At 48.2% G+C, this 14,429-nt stretch overlaps 1 protein-coding gene across 1 annotated transcript; it reads right to left on the bottom strand.

Moving 5' to 3' along the window:
* Positions 1-427: 427 nt before the first annotated feature.
* Positions 428-11,187, bottom strand: LOC144168094 (uncharacterized). Its single transcript, XM_077697165.1, has 3 exons — positions 9,498-11,187; positions 2,102-2,322; positions 428-1,690 (listed from the first exon to the last, which is right to left on the bottom strand). The coding sequence occupies exons 1-3, from the start codon at positions 10,643-10,645 to the stop codon at positions 1,110-1,112; spliced, it is 1,950 nt and encodes a 649-aa protein (XP_077553291.1). The 5' UTR covers positions 10,646-11,187; the 3' UTR covers positions 428-1,109.
* Positions 11,188-14,429: the final 3,242 nt, after the last annotated feature.

The raw sequence follows: 14,429 nt of genomic DNA, 5'->3' as shown, positions 1-14,429 counted from the left end.
AACCCCGGACCAGGTTCTAACCCTGTGCTAATTTGCAAACAAAATCTGTAGTGTCGGAATCAGCATAATTAACTGTAAACAAATGTACTTGAAACATGCAGCAAAGCCTTAAATGTGCCTAGCTGTGTTTTCTGTGGAAGTTATTTACTAAGTAAAACTGTTGACCTGGATGGGAGCCTTCGTACAGTCGTCCAGAAAAGGTAATCTCGTTGTAGAACACAAAGATCAAAGCCGGCATCGCCATTAAAAAAAAACTAAGAAAAGAAAACACCGCGGCGCCGGTCGGTGGAACTATTCCGGTTTTTGCGAGTGACTAAATGCGATCGCTGGCTGCCGTAGTTCCACAGGCGAGTAATCGCAAACTGAGTACGTAAATATGTGTTTAAGAGATGCGGACATGATGTTAAGGTAACAACTATGCTGCCGATATTCCCATACCAAAATTTTGTACCCTGCGTCACAGAATTTAAAATACCAGCACTCATTGCAGTTGACGAAAGAAGCGCTAACATTTGCCGCAACGACGCAAATAGACAGCCCGTGCGCACCGTATCAGAATGCGATGCATGCGCTGAACTATCGAGAGCTTGTTTCTGCGTAATCATAGAGCGCTGCTACGTACGTGGACGAATGTTACATCGCTGGGAGAGCGGTTATGCTTCAAAGAACAGTCTTGCCGCATGATATTCGGAAAAACGGGAAGAATATATTTTGCGCCGTCGCCGCTTCATAACCCGAGCCAAGCTGCAGCATCGCCGGGCATGCACGGTTTATAGGAAGCTCTCCATTGCGCTTGCGTCTACATAAACGTTACGGCTGCTGGCTGATTAAGTCTAGCGAGATCAACATATGCGCCATGCTGAGGGAAATAAACTCAAATTTTCTCAAATTACCACAATAGCTGTTTGAGCGTAAACAAAAAGTACTATAAGGTCGGACGAACCAATCACAATATTCTATTCAAGTGACGTGTTTGGCCCGACACTGCTGGCGGCGTCCGGCTCCCGAATGCAAAAGAAAATGACCGCCCGACACAGACTCGCGTGTCGGACCGACAAGTCGGACCCGACATGTTGGATCCGACTTGTCGGACTCAAAAGAAAACGGGCTTAACGCCCACGTGTTGCAGCCTTGCCAAGGAATTCTGACTCCTTATCAGACAGATTTAGAGACGCCACGCTCACACACGTGGAGCCAGCCCTAAGAATCATTTCTGCCTCCATAATCTCGCGTACAAGCTGTTCCCTATGCCTGGCTCGGACAACGCAAGATTCGAACAGTGGCACGCAGCCGCAGTCATGACAATGAACCGACAGATGGCCATCCCGGTGGTTGCTAACATTTAATCTATGCTCCCTTAACCTGTCGTTAAGGCAACGTCCGGTCTGGCCGATATACTGTCTCCCGCATGACAGCGGCACCTCGTACACAACTCCCACCGCGCATTCCACAAAGGGCGTGCGATGCTGTTTTCCACACAACACCGGCCCTTTGCGGTACGGGTTAGTCATACTGCACAGTCGATTCATTTTGTTAGGAGCAGATAGTACCACTCTCACATTTATCCGACCGGCTATCTTCTTGAGACGGTGCGATGTGTTGTGCAAGTACGGAATTACGGCTACTTTTTTCTTTTCTGTATTCTCCGACAGGCACTTTTCAACGTTTAAGTTCTTGAGAGAACCCTCAGCTACAGAAACAAGAACAGCCGCAGGGTACCCAGCTGCCAGTAGGCGTTCCGATTGTTCCTTAAAACTACTCTGTATGGTATGACAGCAGGATCTACTCAGGGCGTTCTTAAAACACATACTGGCAATGCCTCGTTTCGTCAATTTAGAATGCGCCGAATGAAAGGGTAGCAGAGGCTTGTTTGCCCGGGGATGATAAGACCAACACACATGCTGCTCAGATAGCGTTAGGGAGATATCAAGAAATTGTAGCACCTTGTTGTGTGGAACTTCGTGCGTTAATTCCAACGGGTTAAAACATTGCCGAAACACGTTTAAAAGCTTATCAACTGCCTCAGGGAATTTAGCAACGTTGTTTTCAAAGAGAACTAAAAAATCATCAACGTACCTAAAAATCTTTACAACGTGCAGACCCTCTAGGCGGTCTGCGAGGCATCTGTCAAGGTGGGATAGAAACAAATTGCTTAAAACCGGCCCCAAACATGACCCTATGCATACCCCTTGTTTCTGGACATAATATTTTTCATCCCATTCGGCGATGGTTGACTGCAAATAGAAGCCTAACAACTCCAAAAATCCACCAACCGTGACATTTGCAGAATTCTGAAATCGCACGGCTCCAAAACAATCAATGCTTTCCTCAACGCAATTCATGAGCATCTCTTGAGGCAACGAATAGTACAAGCAGGGTGTCGAACCGGAATTTTTTCGGGTTCGGTTCGGGTTCGGGTTCAGGCCTTTCGGGTTCGGTTCGGGTTCAGTTCCGGCGCACCATTCTGTTCCGGTTCGAACCGGTTCGAACCGGTTCAAACGGGTTCGAACGGGTTCGGAGAAAAAAAAAAGCAGGCGTGTTTTTTTTCTGTTAATTTTTTTGTGCTCGGCTTTCGTTTCCTTGTCAGGTTTTCTTGTCAAAAACGAAGCCATAATGTCGGTTTTTTGGCGCAATTTTTTTGTTTTGGCCAAAAATAAGCAACCCTCAACACTTTTTTCACCTTTGTTCGAAATCTTGAATGCTTACAGAAAGTAGTCAGCCAACACATCCAGTACTTAGATCAGGGAGTCGGAAAGTCCCTCAGACAAAAAGTACTGCTCTGCCCCCATCAGATAACTTACAAACTTACTTGAAATATTTTTCTCTCTTCCCCACTCTTGGCGTTCTTCTACCGCTGGAATGACGTCATTACAGCGATGTAGCGGTTATTTGCCGGCTTTCCTTAAGTTGCGACATTAAAATGAAACCACAACAACGAAAGAGAAACGGAAGGCGTATCTGCTGGGGCGAGCAAATCCTGCACTGCTCTTCTGTGCTGGCAATAGCTATAACTTTTGCAGTGCTTCCAGATGCGAAGATAAGAGTGAGAGCGTTGATCTAAAGTGTTGAAGAGTTCCTTTAACTGTAAAATGTACTGCAAAATGTTTTCTATAGTAGGTCCACGATTACAACATTAACTGAAGCGAAATGAAAAATTCGGTCGGACACACAAGACTACGTATTTGTATGAATTTGAAAGACCTGCTTTTTATGGCCGAAGTTTATTTTTATTGATTTAGTTTCTTTCATTTTTATAATTTAATTTAATTTATTCTTGGATCATAACACTGCAGTTTTATACCCCGCAGTTGTTTTCTTGAGGAAGAAAATGAAGGACGATTACAACACTCGCTAATGCGAAATTTCAGTGCAGCGCGAACTGTGGTCTTCTCGGCGACGGCGCATAGATGTGCCTCAGGAAGTGATCGCGTCATCAGCTAATGCACAACGGCGCGCTGCATACTCTGTCGTTATCTCGTAAGGGGTCGCCACTGTGAAGCACGTCTCGCACGGTCACGGAATTACGCCCCCCCCCCCCCCCGCCCCCCTTACTCTTTCGTCATACTTGCAACCTCCGTTTTCCTGCCATTTCTATCTTCGGTGGCGTCTTCGTTCGCTCGGTTACAACGAGTCCGACGCTGAGGGACTACGCGAAACCACAGGAGCGGGTGCTTAAGGGCTGCGCTCTAACGCATGGCTCTACGTAGACGCTGTGCAGCCATGTGATCCACTCCCTTCGCCGACAAGTGACGGGCCGCACATCGTCTTAAAATAATGCGTTCTCGCCACAGTCTTCTGGAAGGCAAACAGGTATCCTCCTGACCAGAGGGCAGCACACGGGTGCCTCCAACGCCTCCCCCTCGGTGCATCTTCGCCAGAATCTTCTGGTAATGGGCAGCCTCCCTGCAGACTGCCTATTGCCCCGTCCTACTAAGCAGTCGACCCGTCCGTCCACAATCGTTTTAATGCGTAGCATTCTTTGCCCACAGCAAGGACCGTGTAGCCCCCTTCATTTCCGCAAAAAAAGCGATTTCGCTGGAGTTCCACCTGTAATCGCTATAATAGCGTAAATGGAGATAACTGGTCGCACAAAATTTCTGAAAAAGTAAAGAATAAAAAAAAAGCAATCACCGAAACTGGCAAACCGTGTGACACCCTGCATTTCCACAATAAGGAGGATTCAGGGAAATTTCCACCTGTAATCGTTATACAGGGTAAATGGAGATAATTAGTCGAACAAAATTTATAAATGTAAAAAATAAAAAAAAAATGTAAAATAATTGCGGAAACTGGCGAACCGTGTAACACCCTGCATTTCCACAATAAGGCAGATTTCGCGAGTTACAAATGTAATCGTTATAATAACGCAAATGGAAATAATTGGTCGAACGAAATTTTGAAAAACTATAAAATAAGAAAAATATTAAGGAAATAAGGAAAATGGGAAACCGTATAACTGCCTACATTTCCAAAATAATGGAGATTTTTCGCGAATATTCTATTTGTAATTAGAGCAGCGTCAATTGAGATAATTGGTCAGACAGGATTTATGAAAACCAAAAAATTGGCTGTAAAAACTCACACTGAGGACAACAGGCGTAGGAATGCTACGCATTAGTAGATAATTGTTTGAATTTCTGTATAATTTTTTTAGTACCCTGGAGTGTCGCCATGGTACAGTATTTTGCGTCTCCGCCGCCTCCCCCCTCCGCCCGGGCGTCTCGTGGCGGGCCGCCCCTCGTCCCGAAATCACGCATCCTCGCAGGAATCGCCTGCCTGGCAGGGAGCCAGCCAGGCAGGTAGTTTAATGGCGAGCGGGAAGTCTATTTGGCGCGCAGGAGAGCCTGAGCGCCCAACATCTTTCTTGGTTCCACCAAATGTCTAGGCACGCGCGCGCGCATGCACCCCTGTTTTCGCACAATGAGGCAAGTAATTTTGCATTTGAATAAATTGATTGGTCTGCTACGCTTTTCATGTACCCCTTGTTTCAACGGCGCTTTAGCTTTAACACGAAATCATTAGCACTGCTAGAAGTCGAAAACAGTCCGGCGTCGGCGTCAACCTCCGACTGTCAAGCGTGGCTGGTGGCGTTTAAAGCGACTTCCTTCTGCTCATCTTTCATATGCTAACGTACCAGTTAGAAAGAAAGAACGGCTTTAATGTTTAATGACTCATTGGACGCCATGTACAGGACGCCATTGGATAGGGAACCACCGGAGATAGGAACTTGCTAAATGGCACTTCAGCGACAGGTGAGAGCGGTTGGGATCTACGAAAGATAATAGCTGAGTGAAGTCACAAGCAGCAGTAATTATCCCTCGCAGAGAGAGGGAAAATGAACTTTAAATAAATATAGTAAAAGTTTCAGAGAGGCGTCCTCATTCAAGGGGTAGAGTCGACAGTCGTTTCCATCAAGAGAAACTGATCTTCCAGGCCGGAGCTGGCCAAGGCTTTCTCCCAAATCTCTATGGAAACGTGTAGGTTGGGTGGATCTAGGGTGGACTTGTCGAAGCCGCCTACTGTGTGTATGAGATTCCCAGGCTCCCCACAGAAGCGACGAAATGGAGAGAATTGTGTCCCGTCAAAGAGGTGAAGACTGGTGATGTGTGGGAAGGTGTTAATCCGCAGTGCACGGAATAATCTTTCCTGGTTATTCGCTAGCGATTTGTGCGGGAAGGAATACGTTCTACGGGAGAGCTTATAGTGTTAATTATTTTCCTGGTATGTATACAGGATGCATGCGCTCGGGCTCGGCTTCATCAGCGCTGGCTAAGGGGGTCAAATGTCCAGCCACGAGGTTGGTGATCTTGTCTGCCGGCGATGCCAGTATGAGCTGTATGATGCCCATACAATCCTGGCTGGTCTCGTTGGTGGTCTCTGCTTCTTCATTCGAAGTGTTGTAACATGCAATATATACTGTTGGCAAAGTTGCTCCACGCCTGATAAGAGTCTGTTATTAGACTTTTGGAGGCCCTTTGGCTAAGCGCACGTGCTATCGCCTCTTCCTCAGCTTGGAAGGGGCTGTGTTCGGGGGTTGAGATGCACCTGCGTAAGGCTGCCGAACGGTAGCACGAAGAAAGAGAAGGTATCGGAGAATGCTATGGGGTGTCTTTCGCATCACACCAGTTGATCTTTCCTTTTTTTTCTTTCAGTTTAGTTTCTTCCTAGACTTACCTCATATATATACACATTTTGAGAACCTTTTGGTGAATATAAGACATGCATTAGGCAATTAGTTTTTAGCTTCATTGGGAGATGTAAATCTTACGCGAGAAATACCATAACAGCGTAATACGTGCATAAAAAAGGCCTTTTATAGGGACCGGGCGGCCGTTGTATGGCACCACCGTCGTTTCAGCGAACAGCGCCGCCCGTGGCGAACCGCTCGTCAGTGGAATGCCGGTGGCGGTCAGCGCAGCGTAGTTGTGCATGGCTTTCTGTCGTTTTTCTGCGGTGCGGCTTGTAAAGCGAACGTAACCACACGTGCATTTTTCAGATCGGTAAATCTTCAGTGTGGATGTGACGTTTACAAGGTATGTCATGTGTGTTATTTACGCCCATACTCAGTATTTACAAATAGCAGACGACGCTCAATGCGCCAAGCTGGAAGTCAAGCTGGAGGTGAAAGTTCGTTGCTTCATGCAATTTTTTCATGCCTGCATGCAGTTTTGCGAATCGAGGACTATATTCCCGCTAAATGCTCCCACAAAGCCGGTGTGCGCAACCGATCTAGGAATGCTGCGGCGCAGGCCTTTGGCAGTTGACAAAACGGCGCCGACGTCGTGCACAAGCGAAAGACAAAGTTGGAGGGTGTCTTCGAAGATTTACCTCAAAACAGAAATTGTGACGGATGACGCTTCCGTATCTTCATTACCTACGGCTGAAACGTGCTTAATTTCACAGAAATACTCTTACTACAGTCATCGGGAATCGTTGATAGAATAAATACCGCATGATAGTAGAATGTTATTGCTTGCCGTGGAGAAGCATTGTTTTACAAGAATTGCAATGGTTTCTGGCTAGTTGGTAAATGGTTTTTCAAAAACCAATTCCTGCGTGACTGAAGGACGCAAGACAGGAGGGTGCCCGAAACCTGTACTCAGCTTCACAACTGAATGCTGCGGTCGCTTTACAAGCTGCCACCTACGCTTGAAAAATCATGCACACCTCCATCTAACGACGAAGATGGTCTATCGCAAAGCTCTATCGTATGGGTTTCCTTGGTTGCCTTCTGGATTTAAACTGACTAGTTAAGCGTCGAATTTGACCAGCACGCAGTTTGGTCTTTTGGTCGCAGCGTCTTTGACTTTGACCATTTCCCATTCGATTTCGCACGAAGAAAGCTTTGTGTTCAACCATCATAATCGTTAGATGATTTTGCTGTTCAATTTTGAACTTCCATGCCCCCTCTCCATATCTAAACTTTTTCCAGTGTATCGGAAATGTGTCTGTGGTGGAGGACTCGGGCTCATGCACACATATTTGAGGCATCTAATCGCGCGTTTTTCGTGTCTTCACCAGGCATCACACGATTTTTTAGGTACTCTGTAAAGAATACTTAAGCATTAAAAAACACCGGCCGACGTTAGCACTGCCACATTTTTTAACTATCGGTGCCAGCCTTTATTCTACGCAGGTGGTAACACGGGAAGGGGAGGAGGGATGGTTTGTAGCTTGGGCTTTTGAGTTGGTGAATAAATTTGGCTCCTGATAAAATGACCACCAGAAACGTGGGTCTTCGGCTTTCGGGCTCCCATGCTGTCACAGTGTCGCTCACCAAAACCGAAGGTACAAAGCTCACGGTTACAGAAAGTGTAAATTACCGCAACATTTCTACGGCTACACGGTAATCCATCTCGTATGCAGGTGCCTTTGTATTTAAAGCACACGTATCGAGGTATCCCAGCGCTAAGGCTGGCGTGGAAACCGTAGTCATTGAAACCAGTGAAGAAAGTGGTAGAAATTAATTCTAATATTGCTAATAGTTTGATTCCTACTCAGATCGCGCGCAGCCAGGCGCAGAGCGCTGCAAAAGCGCTCGTGTCAATGTAGCCCTTCCCCAACCTTACAAGCATCCAATAAGTTTGCGTAGCCGTGAGTGCATTTAAGAAGAAAATAATACTAATAATAGTAGTTTTATTCGCACTCAGAACCGGTGGAGCCAAGCGCAGATCGCTGCAAAAAGCGCTTATGTCATTGCAGCCGATACCCAACTTTAGACGCGTCCGACAAGTTTACATAGTCATTACTGCATCTAAGAACCCAACACATCTGTTTAGGCTTCGTTTAATCTCACATGTCTGCTCACAACGCCACCAAAACATACAAAGCACCGAAGCAAACACGACAAAAACAACGGGAGGCTGTGTAGTCCAATGCACCGGCTCATTCCACTGACGAGGGGAGCGCCGAGTGGTGGCGCCACCCGTCCAGCTGCCCGGTCCCTATAGCATTCAGGTGGTCGACACATAACGTTCCGGCTATTTTGTGCGTAACTAAATTTCCTGATTGGTCGAGAAAGAGAACGCTGCAAAATTTACAAATGCCAAGGACCTTAAATCTATCATGTTTGGTCCAACCCTCTAATCCGCCTTAACTGACCCGCTAATTCCTCTAATCCATATTAATCAACACCACAGTCCCACTAATTCACATTAGTTCATTCACTCATCTCACTAAACCACCCTAATCTACCCGCTAATCCGCGTTGATCGACTTAAATCCATGCATCGATATGCTATCGCATTTACTTTAAAAGGAAAAATGAGAAGGTCCCATTTTTTTTTTCAGTTCTCATGTTCTCCTAGGGCAGTAACCAAAGGACACAACGGCACTGTACAAGAAAAAGTGATGGTGATGTAGAGAACTGTGAGTGTTTGTGTCTCAGTGCTGTTTTTCTATAAGTGCCCACTCAAACTAAAATAAGTGGAAGATACGAATTTATTGTTGATGGTGTCCCTGAAGGTCTTCGCAAGCGGACACGGATGCATTCGAATTAACAACATGAAAACTTCACACGATTTTGAACACACTGCAGATCGAAACCATAAAGAATACCCCATGATACGTTGCCAGGGGATATGCGTTCTAACTTAAGTTATTGTAAATGCAAAAAGATAATTTGGGAAGACGGGCAGTACCTAACGCAAACTGATAGTATATACGGACAACTTTACATTAAATTGAGGGCAGTAGTTAGAAGAGAACATGATGGGCCTTGGGAACTGCAGACTATGCAAAATATTGCGTGGTGCTGTCTGGCGAATGGTAAAAAAATCTTCGGATGCAAGGTAGGGTACCGGGATGGAAAACTAGAAATCACTGTTTTGAGGCCCTGGAACCGGTTCGGAACGGTTCCTTCAATTCGTTCCGGTTCGGGTTCAGTTCCAAAATGTCGGAAAAAATACGGTTCCGGTTCAGTTCCGGTTCCGGGCAAAAATTCGGGTTCGGTTCCGGTTTTGGGTTCGGTTCCGGTTCCGGTTCGACACCCTGAGTACAAGTCTTTGATATCGACCGAGCAAGCTAGGAAGCCTTTGTCAAAATTCTGTTTTAGGAAATCTATGATTTCATCTGAATTCTTTACCATGAAAGGGTCGTTAATATTTAAAAGGTTAAGTTTCTCCTGCAGAAACAGTGCGACTGTCTTCTGCCAGGTACCATTTTCCGAAATAATCACTCTCAACGGGCACCCTTCCTTGTGGCTTTTAGCAGTGAACATGACTCTTAGAGAACCCGACTTGCTTTTCTCGACGCTTTTTGCTAGCCGACTCAGATTCAATTTGCTGCACAATCTCTGGCCCTCTGATTTCAGCTTACTCAACGAAACATTATTGCGCGGACGTAAAACAGAAGTGATAGCCTCAAGGGCTTTTTCTCCAAAATGCGCTTTCGTCAGTACAACAAACCCACCTTCCTTGTCAGCTGGGAGCACTGCAAGGCTACGTTCCCTCAGCGTAGCCGCCACTTTCGCTATAGGCACACTCGACACAACACTACTGTTCCTCATTAGCACATCTACGCCTTCTGAAATGCATCTGTCCACCTCCGCTTCTGGGGCATATCTTGAGACCTGCCGAACGAGTGACAGCAGCTCCGGAGCTTTCATTTTCGGCTCCACGGCAAACTTCGGTCCCAGGCTTAGCACGTCCCGGAGGTCATCCGACAGTTCCGCATCCCCAACAGTCTGCACGACGCACCTTTGTCCTGTGGGTCTCTTGGGTAGGTCCGCACGTAGCTGCTGCAGCACCTGCTGCCAAAGGAATTCCGTGCTGCTGTCCACAATGGCGAAGAACGAGCGCAAGGCCCTGTTCCCACCCGGTGTCTCCATTGGATCTTGAAGGCATGTGGTCAGAAGACGTCTGTAGATGCGTGCACGATGTAGCCATTCTGACCTGAGTATTCTGCTCATTCGCGCACAATGTCCCGTAGAAGGTGCGACACCACCTAACGCCCATTTCACTTCTTGTGGAACGAGTCTGTGTCGGATACAGAACGACAGTGCCCGAGCTCGGCAGTTGGCGTTGGCAACGAGGGAGGCGATGTAGCATGGGTCAATGGAGGAACACAAAGAGCCCGATGTATAAGAAATATAGTTCACGAGTACGGATTTCTGGGCTAGTTGGTGATGCTTTGACGAAAAATTCATAGCGCATAAAAACAAGGACAGAGAAGAGGAGAGACAACACGGAGCGCACTTTCAACTAACTTTATTTGGAAGTCACGTACAAATATATACCCCCACACTTATCGCATCCCCCTCCCCTCTAACGCCCACGTGTTGCAGCCTTGCCAAGGAATTCTGACTCCTTATCAGACAGATTTAGAGACGCCACGCTCACACACGTGGAGCCAGCCCTAAGAATCATTTCTGCCTCCATAATCTCGCGTACAAGCTGTTCCCTATGCCTGGCTCGGACAACGCAAGATTCGAACAGTGGCACGCAGCCGCAGTCATGACAATGAACCGACAGATGGCCATCCCGGTGGTTGCTAACATTTAATCTATGCTCCCTTAACCTGTCGTTAAGGCAACGTCCGGTCTGGCCGATATACTGTCTCCCGCATGACAGCGGCACCTCGTACACAACTCCCACCGCGCATTCCACAAAGGGCGTGCGATGCTGTTTTCCACACAACACCGGCCCTTTGCGGTACGGGTTAGTCATACTGCACAGTCGATTCATTTTGTTAGGAGCAGATAGTACCACTCTCACATTTATCCGACCGGCTATCTTCTTGAGACGGTGCGATGTGTTGTGCAAGTACGGAATTACGGCTACTTTTTTCTTTTCTGTATTCTCCGACAGGCACTTTTCAACGTTTAAGTTCTTGAGAGAACCCTCAGCTACAGAAACAAGAACAGCCGCAGGGTACCCAGCTGCCAGTAGGCGTTCCGATTGTTCCTTAAAACTACTCTGTATGGTATGACAGCAGGATCTACTCAAGGCGTTCTTAAAACACATACTGGCAATGCCTCGTTTCGTCAATTTAGAATGCGCCGAATGAAAGGGTAGCAGAGGCTTGTTTGCCCGGGGATGATAAGACCAACACACATGCTGGCATCACTGGTGCGTGTTCTTTTGGCGTTTGGGTATCGGAGGGTCCTGTCAGCATGCGGCCTTTCGGGACGCATGCGGCATTTCGGGACGTTCCGCGTTTGTCACGACGAACGGTTTTAGGCCATCGACTGATTTGTAGTGGGGGTGCAACCTTTGACGTGACATTTATGGGCGGAACGGAGACTTGGGAACAAGTGAAAGATCCTCAGACGTGCAATAAAGCCTCTTCGCCCCTAACTGATTTCGGAAAAGGGGACCGCTACACCTGCATGCTGCGGAGCATCGAATAATAACGACGAGTGCCCTGTTATTTCTTTTTTACTGCTTTTTAACTGTTTTTACTGTCTTTTTTTCTACTGTTTTTCGGTATCGAAATTCGCACCGCCCCCCCCCCCCCCCCCCAAAAAAAAAGAGAAAAAAGAAACAGTCTCTGGGACCGCTACTGCACCCAGCCAGGGTTCTGTGGAAGACGTTCAAGCTTTCATTGTTTTTCTGGGAAAACCAAGATGTCGCGAATTTAATTAAGCGCACAACGGGCGGAGAGCCGCACCTTTGCTGTCTTGCCAGCAGAATGGCCGATAATTTGTATGGGAGTATTGAAAGACGCGTTTTTCTGTGCGATTGCGTAGAAGGGGCCTGAGAGACGTCGATGTTTATCTTGTAACGCCGGCGAAATGTCAGTTGTCACGGGTAGTTACCGCTTTAGAGCGTGCAAAGAGCGGGTGCGTACTGGTCGGTATAGTTACACTAGCTGCGAGGTCATTACAGGTTTCACCAACTATCAATAGGATGGCCCCGGCTGGCCGGACAGAGAGAATTCTACACGAACTTCCCCGGTGGGGGCGACGCCCCCACCGGGGAAGCTCGGTGGGGGCACGCGCCCCATTGCCCCCACGTAGTTGACGCCTACGCATCCACCCGTTTTTAGTGGCGGTGAGACGAACATTGCACATGCGCGGCATATGCATACAACCAGAAAAATTCAGGCTCTTACTAAAGCTGTAGAGAAAAGGTGGCGTCACGAACTACACCGAGACTTCCAAAAAGATGAGCTACTTCTTGCTCATCATGCTTGCTATTTATAGCATGATGCAACGAAATTACGCATTCACGCAATATGCATTACCAACAGAGCAATAGCAACAGAGCAATACCAACAGAGAGGAAGTCCAGTCACGTATTGCTGTGTAACACAAGCCTTCCTGTTTCCAGCATTGAAACACCTGCCGCACCAACAGCCGCCATTTTTTCCCCTTCTGTCGCTTCCTCAGCACCTCCAGCACCAACAGATGAACAGTGAACTTTATTGACATCCATGTTCATAGTACACATGCCGTAGGCCGGCAGAAAAAGCCATCTCAGTGACAGCTTGACGGAGCTGCGGGCCCCCGTCAATTCGTAATATACTCGGTTGATCAGTGATACAACCAAATCACACGTGCAGGAGAGCCCCCTCCCCGCTCCCTCCTTGGGGATGTGGCAGACGCTGCCGGGCAATGAGCGCCGGGTGGGTCCACTTGGGTCCGCACAGTCGTGCAATGACTACTTGACTGTGCAGCGGTCCCTTCTGAAGAACCATGAGCTGGTACTTATGCATGGCTCTAGAGGTAGGACAGTCACACAAACAGAACTCAGCGGTCATGATTGTAGTTGGGCCTTGCCATTTGTAACGGGCGATCAACAGGCGCCCCGTTAGGGCCCTGGGTCTGGCTGGGCTCCTTGATTGAACCCGAGATTTACTCCCACCGCAGCACTTGAGCGCTTGTGGTTGGAGTTGGCGTCGGTGTAGCACAATTGCACCACCAAAGTTCTAAGAGTCTTTTGGTTGCCTCCACTGCCTGCCAACTAGGCTGCTCTCGCCGTCTGCGGAAACTGAGTGCCGTCGCCAGCGAGTGGGCAGCCCCATCAGACGGAAGCCCACAGTTCCGAGCACTCGAGCACAATGTGGGGCACTCTGTTCGTCCCGCCCGCAGTTGGGGCACGTCATGCGGAGCCTCTTGGTGTACTTTGCGTGAATCTGTTGGGTTCGGAGCATGCCACTACGCTGTTCGAACAGTAGCCCTCTGCCCGTAGAGTTTCCGTAGAACAGTTCCTTCCCAATGCTTGCTTTCCTGGTGCAGTACACACCCAAAGCCTGTTTTTCCTCGGCTGCCTTCTGCCACCTCTCCTCCTCCACCTTGCTGGCTTGCAGCCGGATTTTCTCCAGTCAGCCCCTTTCTGCGGTCTCGACAAGGCGTGCTGGGGCTACACCGTAGCGTTCTGCGAGGTGCCTCGTCCAAGCCACCCATTTGGTGGTAATATGTCGTAGCCTGATGCATTTGTACATCTCTCATGCCTATCGCCCATCCGGCATATGGCTGAGGCATCGCTCATATGCCAGCTTGGCTACTGGCTCTCGCTTCAAAGGTGTAGTACCATCCCACGTCACCCTGGATGGCTTTGTTTGGAACTCCTTTGTGGATGCCCAGGGCCGCATGTCCAACCTCCCTTTGTCGCGCCTTGCAGGCCGGCTTTGCTGACGCTGCTGTGCATATAACAGCATTGCCGAAAGTCGGGGCCGGCACCGTGACAGACTTCCAGAGCTCCCGGGTGACCTCAAAATGGCTGAAAGCCCAGAGTGCCCAAGATCCTGGCGAGTGACGGCCGTTGTCCGGAGCTCCCCCTCCAAACCCTTGGTGTAGCAAGGCGCTGCCGTTAGGGTCACTCCGAGGTATTTGTATGTGGTGACCTTCTCAATCCCGTTATCCTAGAGGGTTAATCTTGTGCTGTCTGCGTTGGCCCCCTCAGGAGCATACCTCATAATAGCAGACATCCGGGCACTGAAGCTTAACCCGAGAGCTGTACCCTCATCCCAACACATGTCCAGGAGGG

Source organism: Haemaphysalis longicornis, unplaced genomic scaffold, assembly GCF_048455015.1.
Source record: "Haemaphysalis longicornis isolate Haplotype H1 unplaced genomic scaffold, Haemaphysalis longicornis Haplotype H1 scaffold_2, whole genome shotgun sequence".
Classification (NCBI taxonomy): Eukaryota; Metazoa; Arthropoda; class Arachnida; order Ixodida; family Ixodidae; genus Haemaphysalis; species Haemaphysalis longicornis.
The sequence above is the reverse complement of the archived record's forward strand: the minus strand, read 5'-3'. Positions and strand labels throughout refer to the sequence as shown.

Excerpts from the sequence above, each read along its gene's own strand:
- LOC144168094 (XM_077697165.1), bottom strand. The coding sequence starts at position 10,645 with ATGAATTTTTCGTCAAAGCATCACCAACTAGCCCAGAAATCCGTACTC. Across the intron at positions 2,323-9,497 it reads TCGGTCGATATCAAAGACTT|CATTGATTGTTTTGGAGCCG; the intron begins GTACTCAGGGTG and ends CGTTGAGGAAAG. Across the intron at positions 1,691-2,101 it reads CCTCGCAGACCGCCTAGAGG|CTGAGGGTTCTCTCAAGAAC; the intron begins GTCTGCACGTTG and ends TTGTTTCTGTAG.